The 14,469-nt window shown below is 40.8% G+C and overlaps 1 protein-coding gene across 1 annotated transcript in view; it reads right to left on the bottom strand.

The window, feature by feature from the left end:
• Nucleotides 1–924: 924 nt before the first annotated feature.
• LOC134669986 (valine--tRNA ligase) overlaps nt 925–14,469 on the bottom strand; it is a 34,759-nt gene continuing 21,214 nt past the window's right edge. The window contains exons 10-20 of the mRNA XM_063527630.1: nt 12,826–13,018; nt 11,875–11,958; nt 10,534–10,728; nt 9,327–9,433; nt 7,524–7,751; nt 5,804–5,945; nt 4,646–4,816; nt 3,796–3,990; nt 2,899–3,183; nt 1,956–2,275; nt 925–1,084 (exon numbers count right to left, since the gene is read on the bottom strand). Coding sequence (XP_063383700.1) covers nt 2,060–2,275; nt 2,899–3,183; nt 3,796–3,990; nt 4,646–4,816; nt 5,804–5,945; nt 7,524–7,751; nt 9,327–9,433; nt 10,534–10,728; nt 11,875–11,958; nt 12,826–13,018 — 1,816 coding nt within the window. The 3' untranslated portion in view covers nt 925–1,084; nt 1,956–2,059. The remainder of the gene's footprint in view (nt 1,085–1,955; nt 2,276–2,898; nt 3,184–3,795; nt 3,991–4,645; nt 4,817–5,803; nt 5,946–7,523; nt 7,752–9,326; nt 9,434–10,533; nt 10,729–11,874; nt 11,959–12,825; nt 13,019–14,469) is intronic.

The following is a 14,469-nucleotide window of genomic DNA, read 5'->3' as shown; positions in this document are numbered from 1 at the left end:
GTAAAAGCGTATATGTGTGCTCTTTTAGGGATGTGAAAAGTCGATTTTAATCATGTTATATATCGATAAACGCCACACAGCGGAACGAAATAGAGATTAATTGAAGCTTCAATATCTTCGTTAAACATAAACATAATTGAAATGCTAATGGATAATGAATATATTATAATATAATAATATAATTCAATTATTGCGAAACACCTATTTTAGGAGGTATTTATGTATTTTAATTAAATATCTGAACTTTCCCTTGGTTCCCTGCTGGGGCGTGACTATAAAATTGTGATCTGATAACCACAATAAAGAATAAACGCGTTTTTGGTCATTTTAGGTATCGTTAAGCCTTTGAAGTACAATTAAAATTGCAAGAAATGTCGATAGTTTATCGATATGACTTTATCGACATGGCTACAGCAACGTGGGCCACATTGTTAATCGTACACTAAACAAAAGTGGCAACAGTGACAGCTCGCTATGACACCGTCTATATATATTATAAGTCTATGTGCCGCGCACACCTTTAGCCTATGCTCGGCTAGATAGCGTGACGACACCGTTTCATATTTAACAATTTTAACACATAGATATCAGTGAATGAACATGGATCAAAATGATATAAAAATAATAAAATCATTTATCCATATATAATCTATATATGTATACATTTTTTTGATAATGTTTATACGTTTTCATTTTGAGTTTTAGTCGCTCGTGTGTCGTGTGTCGGTAGATGGCAGTAAATTTACTGTGACCACAAAATTTACAATAAGAGGACCCCTCTATACCTCCTCTATACTATCTATTATTTTTGGTATTACCAAGTATTACTCACATCATACTTGCGAGTATAAAGAGAGCTGTGTAACCTATTTTTTTCTTGAATCTAAATTCGAGCTAAGATTATAATTTTAGAAAAATAGACACTGTAAAAAAGCGACATTTTATTGCAAAAACAAAATAAATAAATAAACAGATGTAACAATCTTCTGCTTAAACTAGCATGTTTAATTTACAATCCAGAACTTGTGATAATAACCCGATTAAAATTGCCAATTTGATAACACAATATACAAAATATTTATACTACTGGAGTCAGTTATGTAACGCTGCCATACATGACCCAAAAATTTTTTATTAAGCTATGAGCTTCATCACATCTGATATTTGAGTAATTCTAAGCATTTCTAGCCTGAAGTGGGGGGGAGGGTGGGGTATAAAGACGGCCGCCACCCGTCATCTTTAAAAAAAATCTACTCTGATCCTGGTGGGTACTAGGGCAAGTTTGGTATCATTTTCGTATAAACCAAAGACGTAGAATTCATTTCTGATATTTGTTTTTTCAATTTCATAGTAATTTTACAAGAAAAACGTAAAAAGGTTAAAAATTTGGTTGGAGATTTTTGCTACGCGGAGCCGAAACTACAAAAGATAGAAAGTTGAAATTTGCACACTAGATTACATTTATAAAGTGTACAAGAGGTAAGAAGCGATTTTGAGAAATTCAACCCCTAAGGGGGTTAAAAAGGGGATGAAAGTTTGTATGGGGTTCAAGTTTTATTTTAAGCTAGGAATTTGATACTTCGTAAAACGATATATTATTAAAATACAAGAAGACTAATTTCAGCGTTTTTGAAAATTCATCCCCTAAGGTGGTGAAAAAGGAGTAGAAAGTTTGTATGGATATCAAAAAAAAATTCGAACGCGGGACTTGAATCTTTGTATTTGGGGATATTATTAAAAGACAGGAAAAGTAATTTCAGCGTTTTGTAAAATTCATCCCCTAACATGGTTAAAAAGGGGTTGAAAGTTTGAATCCATTACAAATCCGAGTAGACACACATTTCTTATTGCCTCCCAGGCTTGAAATCCTTAGAATTACTCAAGGAACATATGTGATGAAGCTCATAGCTTAATAAAAAATTTTTGGGTCAACTTTATAACTGCTTCCGCTATACCCTATCTGTGGTATCACTAGTCATTAGACGAATACTATTCGTGACCCTAATGCTTCAAGCATAAGGTTTTAAATTGGTTAGCAAATTGTCTATCTAGTTGTGGGTTACATGAGTTTAAGCGTTTCTATAGCGGCCTGTAACCTCGCGATCTCTCCCTGGGACTGCGCTAGTTTCTCGCTGTTGGCTTTCTGGACGTCGGCGGGGACTTTGGTCGCGTAGTCTTCGGCGGCCATGGCTTGGGATAGCTTGGTGATGGTTTGAGACAGGGTATCCTTCTTCTTTTCTAGTTTGGTTATCTCCTTTTGAGGGTCGATAAGGCCCTGGAAAAAAGTAATTAGTTAGGTTTGGAGTTGCATTAGAAGCTTTGACTGCTTGGAGTCTAAAGAACTTGTAAGGCCAAATAAATAATTAAAGTGTTCCTAGAGATATGTCAAGGCATAAGCTGAGTGGCAACTAGTTTTGTGTATTATTACAATATTGTGAGCTACTTGTATTGCATGTGTGTAGGTTCTTGAACAGGTCCTTGAAATCTGCTACTTTAAGTACCATTTAGAAGGTTCAAGAACTCGCATACAATATTCGTTACATTGCTAACTACAAAGGGTCTACCGCGAACACCGAAGTTCGCAAATGGCGGGCATCTTTCTCCTTTACTCCAATTAAAGTGTAAGTAAAGGGACAGAGAAAGATGCCCGCAATTTGTGAACTTCGGTCTTCGCAGTAGGCCCTCAGGATACGATTAATTCAGTCGATCGACCAAATCCTTCTTCAGTCGGTCCCTCAATACTGAGGATCGTGACATCATATCCTTCTGTTCGTATCGACCAAATACCGTAATGTAACGAAAATAGCATGCAAGTTCTTGAACCTTCTCCATCAAAACTGAGTACGAGGGATCAGTGGTCTTTTATGTTTGACTTATTAAATCCTACAAAACACCAACCTTAAGCACAAGATGCACTTCAATCTTATCCGACACCGTCAATATCGAGCATCCAACCGGCGGTTTTTCCTCCGACAATTCACTATTCGCCAGACTCTGCAAATTCTTGAACAGTGCCTTGAGTTCAGCGACTTTAAGTTCGGGACTCAACACGAGGTGCGCGGTGGTCTTCTGCTTGTTGGTCAGGTTGTACTCGGCGCGGGTTGAGCGGATGAGGTGGATCATTTTGAGGACTGTGTCGACGTCGGATTCTAGGTCTTCAGAGCGCCAGGGGGCGTCGGATTCCTGCAAAATTTTTTTTTACAATTTGATTAGGTGATCTCTCTGCTTTGTCTTAAGGTTGACTGGTAGAGAATGCCCTTTGGCATTAAGTCCGATAAGTTTTTTGTGCAAAAAACTTTAAATAAATAATAAGGTACTGGCGGTAAATGGGACAATCACTACACCTTATAAAACAAAGTCCCCCGCCGCGTCTGTCTGTTTGTGTGTTTGTATGTTCGCGATAACCTCAAAAACTACTGAACGGATTTTCATGCGGTATTCACCTATGAATAGAGTGATTCTTAAGGACGGTTTAGGTGTATAATTTGTTAACCCGTGCGAAGCGGGTCATTAGTTGGATATACATCTAATGAATGAATGAATGAATATTTTTATTACGTGTAACATATGGACACATTTTTTTATTAGTAGAGCTTACAAACTTACAAACTTTATTGGTGGCTTTTATATTTTATCGTGAACATCCATGGTTACGGCTCGACAAAGCAGGATCTGCCTAGGAGTAGGGACGTCATAACTGTTACTTTAACAAAAGGCCCAGAAAATAACGCGAAATCATAGGATTCTTTCTTTAACCAAGGCACTAAGAAACCCAGCTGTATCAAATCAACTTACAGTAGGATAACTAGCCACACAGATCGATTCACAGCTCTTGTCTTTCCTAGGCAGCCTCTGATACAGATCTTCAGTGAGGTAAGGCATGAACGGACTAAGTAGTTTGAGTCCGTAGTCCAAGGTCGTGTAGAGGGTGCGCCAGGCGGCTTCCTTCGCGCTGTCGGTGCCGGACGCGAAGACGGGTTTGAGGTATTCCTGCAAAATAAATGAGACATATTAATGTAAATATAGAAATGAAAACTGAGTATTTGTTCAATGGAGTTCGATGACCAACAATAATAGGGAATATTACTCGAAACTCTGCGTAGGGGGCGCCACTACCACAATCCATCACAATTCACAATCCGGGGGTTTACCGCGAAACAAGAAAATCGAAATTTCGTTATGTAACCTCTATTACTCGTGCATATTCGAGCGATAAAGCGATTTTTGCGTGTCCCGGTAGGCCTTTGTTAACGAACCGCCTTGATGCATCAATGTCATATTTTTATTGTCTGTGAAAACTTGTCAAAAAACAGTTTAAGGCACAGTCTGTATAAGTACTAAGTCTGTAGTCTGTGTAAGTGTGTGTGTGTGTCAGTGTGTATGGTTTACTAGAGGCGCTAGTGCTGCACTCTGGAGGCAGAACATTGCAGTAATACCCCCTATTATAATAACTTCCTTACCAAATAAACGTCGCAGAGGTCATACAGCCACAGATTGTAGCAGTGCGTGGTGGCGGATGGGAAGTCGTAGTTCTGGAAGCCGGCGTTCACCTTGCTGGCCGCCAGCGCCACGCGGGACAGCATCCAGCGGTCCATTGGGGCTAGGGTGCTGGGCAGCGCCCCTATTATAAACACAACTTCCTTACCAAGTAAACATCGCAGAGGTCATACAGCCACAGATTGTAGCAGTGCGTGGTGGCGGATGGGAAGTCGTAGTTCTGGAAGCCGGCGTTCACCTTGCTGGCCGCCAGCGCCACGCGGGACAGCATCCAGCGGTCCATTGGGGCTAGGGTGCTGGGCAGCGCGGGTGGGAACACCTGGGGAAAAGTACGTTTCAGTATGAATTAGGGCCTATTTATTTATTTAAACTTTATTGCACAATAAATGAAGAGTACAAATGGCGGACTTAATGCCAGAAGGAATTCTCTACCAGTCAACCATGGGCTAAACCGAAAAGGCCTATGCACACAGTGATACGCAAACTTCCGAAAACGCGCTTCGACGGCGTGTTAAAAGAACGCAGTTAATAGGGCATAAAACAGACACTAGGTATTACCAAAACATGATGAACGAGGCACTACGTTCTTTCAAACTTTCTCCTTCAACATTTCATTACCTCCATCTTCATTAGAATTAACAGTATTACCACTACGAGTATGTGACGTACGCATCACAAAAAATATAACAGATAGTGATTGCTATTCTATCATGTAATCATGTCCCGAATTAAGACACACTAGCGACCCACCGCGGCTTCGCACGGGTTTTACAAAACCTCAAGAAATTAAACACCTAAAAACCTTCAAGAATCACTTTATTTGCAGTTGAAACCCGCATGAAAATCCGTTCAGTAGTTTTCGAGTTTATCGCGAACATACATACAGATAGACGCGGCGGTGGGCTTTGTTTTATAAGGTGTAGTGATAATTAAGTTAAATTTTGGTGTCCGGGAGTCCGGGGGAAGTCAATAAAACTAATTTCACTTACTTCAAAAAAAGCACTGATGGCCTAGCGGTAAGAGCGTGCGACTTTCAATCCGGAGGTCGCGGGTTCAAACCCCGGCTCGTACCAATGAGTTTTTCAGAACTTATGTACGAAATATCATTTGATATTTGCCAGTCGCTTTTCGGTGAATGAAAATATCGTGAGCAAACCGGACTAATCCCAATAAGGCCTAGTTTCCCCTCTGGGTTGGAAGGTCAGATGGCAGTCGCTTTCGTAAAAACTAGTGCCTACGTCAAATCATGGTATTAGTTGTCAAACGGACCCCAGGCTCCCATGAGCCGTGGCAAGAAGAAGCTTACTTCAAATACGGCGTCCTTGGGGAAGTACATGAGCGCGAACTTGGCGGTGTTCCACAGCTTGTTGCAGAAGAAGCGGTAGCCCTGCACGCGCTGCACGTCCAGGTTTAGGTCGCGGCCTTGTGTCATCGCGCATAGGGCGAACCTATGGAAAATGCAACGTTACAGAGTTGCACTAGTATGGTTTTATAGAATATGTGTTAGCGCCACATGCACCATTCCACTAACCTGGGTTAACCGGTCTAACCTCGCGTTACCATGGTCACCAGTCCAATTTGACACCGGGTTATAGGTTTAACCGCTTAACCCCGGGTGCAAGTGGTGCTTAGAGTCCAACTGAGCTCCCTTGCACCGATTTGAACAGAAAGTGAGAATAATGTCATCTTGTCATATTTTGACATAAATGATGATATCGCCACACTTTGTCATTGCAAATGCTATGCAAAGGTAGCTTGGTCCGACTCTACATAATACATAGAGGAAGAGGCATAGTGGGCGCGCACAAAGGGGAGTTCAAGATTTGCAGCAACATGGTTTTATTGTAACAGGAAACCTGCTTACTTCAAAACATCAGTTCCGCATTCCGAAATCCCATTAGGATAGTCCTATTTATGTCCCGCTTTAGCCCTCTCTATCTCTTTCGGGTCCAGATTAAAGTCCTGCAGGTGATTGTGCAGCTGTTCCAAGGTCCACGGACCACTCGGTCGATCACATTGCTAATAATACACTGTTTTAAGCAAATTTGGTCAACACCTGGAAATCCAGATGTTCCAGAATAAACGCTTACCTCAACGCATCGGTCCCGCACTCCGGAATCCCATTAGGATAGTCCTGTTTCAGTCCCGCTTTAGCCCTCTCTATCTCTTTCGGGTCCAGATTAAAGTCCAGCAGTTGGTTATTCAGCTATCCTAAGCTCCACGAACCACCAGGCCCCTGTTTCACCAACGTGACAGGTGCGACGAATTGTAAAATCACTGTTGGTGACGTCACAGGCATCCATGGGCTATGGTTACCGCTTACCATCAGGCGGGCCGTATTCCTGTTTGCCACCATCATTGTATTATTAAAAAAACTTTATGATATCGGAAAAAAACAGATATTTCTCTTGCTAAGTTTATGACAATTGTCACAAAAAACACTACAATTGTCACGAAATTCCGACATATAACTCATTACCTGTCAAGAATTACCTACAATTCTTCTAAATCTTTGACAATTGTCAGAAGCTTCGCAGGAGAAATATATATATGTTTTTTTCCGATATAATAAAGTTTTTTAAAATAATACAATGATGGTGGCAAACAGGAATACGGCCCGCCCGATGGTAAGCGGTAACCATAGCCCATGGATGCCTGTGACGTCAGCAACAGTGATTTTACAATTCGTCGCACCTGTCACCGATGTGAAATTGGGGCCAGGTAGATCACATTGCCAATAATACACTGTTTTAAACAAATTTAGTCAACACCTGGAAATCCAGACGTTCCAGAATAAACCTAACCTCAACGCATCAGTTCCGCACTCCGGAATCCCATTAGGATAGTCCTGTTTCTGTCCCGCTTTAGCCCTCTCTATCTCTTTCGGGTCCAGATTAAAGTCCAGCAGTTGGTTATGCAGCTGTTCTTAACTCCACGAACCACCAGGTAGATCACATTGCCACTACACAGTTTTAAGCAAATCTGGTCAACACCTGGAAATCCAGACGTTCCAGAATAAACGTTACCTCAACGCATCGGTCCCGCACTCCGGTATCCCATTAGGATAGTCCTGTTTCTGTCCCGCTTTAGCCCTCTCTATCTCTTTCGGGTCCAGATTAGAGTCCAGCAGTTGGTTATGCAGCTGTTCGAGGGTCACTCCACGCACCACGTCCACGGGGTCGATGACGTTGCCGAGGGATTTGGACATCTTGCGGCCGTGGGCGTCGCGGACCATGGGGTGAAGGTAGATCTCTCTGTTGAACAAAATAATGTTAGATTGCATCACATCTATTCTACTTGTGTTTTTAAACTTTTTAACCAAGCAGCTAACGTGCAACATAGACTTATATTAATAAAGACGGGCTTTACAGGCACTAAGAATGGGGCCAGTGCAGTGGTCTCACGCAGAAGAATTCGAGCCAATCGTGCAGTCCAACGCCATAACGCGACTGGTTCATAAGTTCGCATCACGCGCGCGATTGGTCACAAGCGGCTCGATGCTGACAGAATAGATGTGATTCCACCCTTAGACTGCATGATTGGCTCGAATTCGTGAGTACCATTCTTAGTGCCCGTAAGGCCCGTCTTTATAAATATAAGTCAATGGCAAAAATTATTGTTATTTCGAGTATGCTTTTGAAAATAAAAGCATGGATAAAGAGTGAAATACGCCGCTCATAACCATTTACTCGTCTGTCACACCTCAATATAGAATGAATTAAAAATGCTAACCACAACACTCAATCATCATCTGTCTTGTACTCGTATTAGTTTTCATTCTCACATTTGTTCTGCTTGTCCTTTCTATAGTTCGTTTTTAGGGTTCCGTACCCAAAGGGTAAAACGGGAACCTATTACTAAGACTTCGCTGTCCGTCCGTCCGTCCGTCCGTCCGTCTGTCACCAGGCTGTATCTCACGAACCGTGATAGCTAGACAGTTGAAATTTTCACAGATGATGTATTTTTGTTGCCGCTATAACAACAAATACTAAAAACAGAATAATATAAAGATTTAAATGAAGCTCCCATACAACAAACTTGATTTTTGACCAAAGTTAAGCAACGTCGGGAGTGGTCAGTACTTGGATGGGTGACCGTTTTTTTTTCGTTTTTTTTTGCATTAGGGTACGGAACCCTTCGTGCGCGAGTCCGACTCGCACTTGCCCGGTTTTTTTAGCATTAGAAAGAAGGTAAACAATCTTGATGTGTCTTTTAATTGAAAAACACATTTTAAAAATAAGTTACGGCAAATATGTAACAATTATGAATCTAATACGATTATTTATATTCTTCTGCTTTCATAAATTAAGTTGTTGTTGTAGTTGTGTTGTTCATAAGTTAAGTTGTTGTTGTAGTTGTGTTGTTCATAAGTTAAGTTGTTTTTGATTTTTAAAAAGCGATTTTCAATTAAAGGACACGTCAAGATCGCTTCCCTTCTTGCAAGTTCTTTCTAATTCTAAAAAAAACTAACTATAGACTGTATCATGTACCTTGTTTGTATAAATACTGTTTATTATAAATTTCACAGTGTATTAGTCCGCTGTAATGCTGTGTAAATTTTATGAATCAATAAAAAAAAACAATAAACACTCAACTGTCCACGTGAAGACCTAATGTCACCTTGAAATAACTGTGCGGAATGCATCGTCTGAATGTATCACCACACGGGATTGTTATGCCATTTAGGGTTCTTGCTAAATTGGAAATTCTATAGCGTAAGTATTGAACAAGCAATTTAGCTAGGACCCTAAATGGCGCTACAATCGCAGAGCGTGATGGTACATTCAGACCCCGACAAATGTTAATATCGTGAAGGTAAAAGGCCTTACTTGAAGGGCAGTTTGCCTAGAAGTCGCTGTCCGAAGAACACCATTCGCGCCACCCAGAAGAACAGGATGTCATGACCGGTCTCCAGAAGTGTCCCGGGGTAGAACGCCTGAACAGAAAAATCAAACATTATTATTGAGCACTCGTACTTATACACTTACCAAAAGGAACGTCCACAGGGCCGCATAGCACGCAACGGGTTTAAGTATTGTATAGAAAGTCAGAATTGCGTCCACTGATCGACAAATCTGTTGCGTCCGAAGCGTGCCATGGGGCCTTAGTGCTGTGAAAAATAAAAGATATTACCTGTAATTCCTCTGTCTGGTCGGGCCATCCGAATATCGCGAACGGGAACAGCCCGGATGAGAACCACGTATCTAACACATCTTCGTCTCGCACTAGTTTAACGTCGGACGCCGCTACATTGTATTTGCGACTTTCTTTAGCATTCCCTACGCCTACTCCCTATCTTTTTATCTCCATCTACCTACATTATAACGAAAGGGATGCAGCGAGAAAACAAGGATTGTACCTGTAAGTCCTCAGTCTGGTCGGGCCACCCGAATATAGCGAACGGGAACAGTCCGGACGAGAACCACGTGTATAAAACATCTTCATCCCGCATTAGTTTGACGTCGGACGCCGCTACATTGTATTTGCGACTTTCTTTAGCATTCCCTACGCCTACTCCCTATCTTTTTATCTCCATCTACCTAGATTAAAACTAAAGGGATGCGACGAGAATATAAGGATCGTACCTGTAAGTCCTCAGTCTGGTCGGGCCACCCAAATATAGCGAATGGGAACAGCCTGGACGAGAACCACGTGTCTAAAACATCTTCGTCTCGCACTAGTTTGACGTCGGACGCCGCTACGTTATATTTGCGACTTTCTTGAGCGTTCCGTACGTCTACTCCCATTCTTTCTATCTCAGTCTACCTACCCTATAACGAAAGGGATGCAGCGAGACAATAAGGATTGTACCTGTAAGTCCTCAGTCTGGTCGGGCCACCCAAATATAGCGAATGGGAACAGCCCGGACGAGAACCACGTGTCTAAAACATCTTCGTCTCGCACTAGTTTGACGTCGGACGCCGCTACGTTATATTTGCGACTTTCTTGAGCGTTCCGTGCGTCTACTCCCCATCTTTTTATCTCCATCTACCTACATAATAACGAAAGGGATGCAGCGAGAAACAAGGATTGTACCTGTAAGTCCTCAGTCTGATCGGGCCACCCGAATATCGCGAACGGGAACAGCCCGGACGAGAACCACGTGTCTAAAACATCTTCGTCTCGCACCAGTTTGACGTCGGAGGCCGGTACGTTGTATTTGGTGGAGGCTTTCTTTAGCGCGTCTTCTTCTGTGTGCGCTGATACCCAGAGTTCGTCGCTGGCTTGTGTCTGGTGGGAAATGGTGGGTTAGATAGAGTTGGCAGTGTCACCGTTAAAATTATGTATCTGAACACTGTTATTGATTTCCAGTTAGTTAAACGTTTCAACAATATAAAATTACATATTACAATGATATCATCAACATTGGTTAGCATTATTACAACATAATGAGAAAGATAATATCATTGATAAAACAATATGAAAACCATGCTGCAAAAAAAACAATAACACAACAAGCACATAACTGACATAACATTTAAGTAATTTTACAACATTAGTAGTTAACTGCGCATAATTAAATATTTCCATGGTGGGGTATCGATGAAGGAATTGTAGTGGTATTCATCACACATTTAAGTATGTATGTATGTATACAATGATGAATGTTTTCTGTTTTTTGAAGAGAGAATTTAATATTTTTGCAATATAATGTTACATATCATACATATGTTACATATAGAGTCTGTGCGGAAAGAGAAAATGTATGGGGCCCAATATATTCGACGACTCTTTTATTTCCAGACTCTACCTATATGTAGTGTCATCGAAAATGGCAGCTGTACAAAAAAGGTATGTTATATGTATATGGAACATTAATGTAGGAAACCGAAGGTGTTATAACGTTTTTTTAAACGATGTTATGATCCATTCGACACTTATCTAATCTAAGATGCCGATGTAATTTATCATACTTAACATTTGTTTTTCCCAGAAAATGACCAAAAACAATAGCATTTTAAGTTACTATGAGAGTAAAGGCTGTTTTAGACGGCGCGCGAACTCGCGTGCGATTTTAGTTACATTGCGGTCTGTTGGTTGCGTCAGGTGTGGCTCACTCCGCGATCTCGTCGCTTTGTTACAGGTAGCTTTAGTACATCCGTTCCACCCCAATTTTGGGGAAAGCCGTAAGCCGCGCGTGGCGCTGTCGCCACCTAGCGGTCATATCTGTGCTGATCGTAACAGATGCGTTTTGTTAGAGAGTGAGTCTTCTGTACCTAGTACTATTATTTATTCTGTGGTTGCGTCCAAGTCAACCGAACCGATCAAAACCCGCAATGTAATGAAACTCGCATGCGAGCCCTAATGATATATGATAAATGAGCCCTAAGTTAGCCCGGCTAGACATGCACCGGCGACGTAAGACACTAGACATACGGTGTGCCTGCGCGAGCGGATGCGCGCGCTCTTCTTGCGGCCGGAGCGCGTGCGGCGCCGCCGCGGCGCAGCCTTCGACGTGTCCTTGCAGCGTTAAACAACACACCTATTATAGATATTTACGATACATGTGCGGAAAAGAGGACATTCGAATCACCTATTCGCACATGTATCGTACAACGTTTTACAGTACATATGGCCCTTTACGACATAGTTACGTAATATGCTTATTATAGCACCTGGTGTCGTAATGTAGCATCAGATGTACTGTAAAATGTTTATTTACATTTGCTGCCAGACAATGGCAGGGTTCATTTAACGCCTCTGCACCAAAATAAGTGAATTTACAGACAGATTTCCTGGCCAACGGGCGCAGTACAAATTTCGTAAATCCCACAAATTTCCTCTTAGGCGAACTTGTAAAATGCTCTAGCTAGCACAGACAAAACATCCTCCAGACTCGCGCTATCCCCTCTGCCACGCATACGGTAATTTTACTCCATGTTCGAGTCGAGTGTCTTTGTGTGACGTCCGTGTCTTTGAACGGACCAATCACGGCACGGGACTTCGCTCACCTCGTCCCGCGCACCCCCGCATTTTTAGCATCATCGGTTGCATGAAATAATTGCTCTAAACTCGGTCTAGAGGATTCCTAGTCTATATTCAGTGGTTTGAGCGGACAAGCCTCCAGTATATGTAAAAATGCAATTCCCTGAAGCAGTTTACAAAATATCGCCCAATATCGCATCATGACAACAGTTAATATATTTCTTACATTTCAGTGAATGATGTGTGACTTTCCATTACAGAAGGGTTCTTATGCTTCTAGTGCAATAAAGACCTTTTTATCTGAAATTTCAACAAAAATTCTGATAGAATGATCCTTATTGCACATGAAGCATAAGAACCCTTCTCTGATGGAAAGCCACACATAGCGTTTGGATTACGTACCTCTGAATGCGGCAACGTGACGCGATAGGCCGGTATGCGATGTCCCCACCACAGCTGTCTGGAAATGCACCAATCACGGATGCCCTCCATCCAGTGGTACCAGGTTTTCTCGTGGGCGTCGGGTATTATCTTGAGCTCGCCCGTTTTGACGGCTTTGATGGCTTCGGCGGCCATTTTGTCGCAACGGATGTACCTAGTAAGAAAAATAGGTTCAGACATAAGTACTTATGTTTTGGTATGATCGTACGTTACTAAAATTAGTAGCTGCATACAGCCCTAAATTTAGCTTCTGTATCTTTTACTTTCGGAAACTGATGACATCATTTTATTTCCATTCTTTTGTAGATTTTTTGTAGATTTGTATTTTAAACATGACATTTTGTTCTTTTGTGATATTTTTATGTTTATTCGACATTTTAATGACAGTTACAAATTATTTATGTTGACAACGACTTTAATGTTAACTTGGTTTATATTCAATTGTTTGACATGTTGTTCTTTGTACATGACGATCCTTATTGGGAGACACAATTTTATTAATCGTATTATTTTTTATTTTAAATATATAATGTAATTTTTGACGATCATGATGAGAAGATAAACATAATTTTGACGAATGTAGCAAAGGAGAATGGGCAATTTGTCCCATGGATGTATACTATTGAGACATACCTCTTTTGAAAGGGCTTACACATAGCATTAATTTGTTGTATGACACCAACTTTGGATAACGTGCAGGGACTGAACTATTTAAAAAAAAGTGTGACGCATATAAACTGTTTTTTAGAGTATACTTGTTATGTAGCTAGTTGTTAGGTGTTTTATATGAAAGACCATGAGAAATGGTACACTACTGTGTACCAATACCTACGTTTAAGTACGTAAAGGGCTGGAATTAATTGATAAAAGTTATGCTTGAATTAAAAAAACTGTAATTAAACACTTAAGCTTGCTTGTATACACAAGCCATATATAACAATTAAAAGCCATTTTTATAAGGTATTTTTAGAAACGTAGACTTACACTTAAATGCTTGCAGGGGCGGAGATATAACTAGTTTATTAATTAATTAATTGTGGTGAATGCCGCTTTGATTGTTCTACCTGACACTAGGTGGAGCTTTTGTAGCAGAATAGGCATTATTACAATTGTTATACATAAAATGAGACATATATTATTTGGAAGGTGTTAACTTTAGCATTAATTTCTTATAAGACACCATAGGCCGAAAGTATCCAGGGAATATACTATTAATTATTTTGATCATGCACTGCGGCGTAAGTTGGAACTAAAAAATGTCACTCATCTAGGGTTCCTTTTCTAACTATTTACATCACTTCGCATGCCTGTAATATAAAGTTATTGGATTTCGTAAATAATTACTGGTATAAAACTTATATTTTCGTATATAATCAAGTCGCACTAAACAACTTACGTATGTATTTTCAAATCCTCTCTAGTACTGACATCTTGCGTGCAATAGAAGAACCAAATAAGCGGCAAATGCTGGATCCACATAGTCGCATTTAAACGCTCTAAAATATCACTGAGAACTAAGAATTCACGACATCACAAGTTTGTTTAAACCTGAATGTTGACAATAAAACGAGAGGTCACCATGAACATCGTAAGTTTCATATATTT

This window comes from Cydia fagiglandana, chromosome 13 (assembly GCF_963556715.1).
Source record: "Cydia fagiglandana chromosome 13, ilCydFagi1.1, whole genome shotgun sequence".
Classification (NCBI taxonomy): Eukaryota; Metazoa; Arthropoda; class Insecta; order Lepidoptera; family Tortricidae; genus Cydia; species Cydia fagiglandana.
The sequence above is the reverse complement of the archived record's forward strand: the minus strand, read 5'-3'. Positions and strand labels throughout refer to the sequence as shown.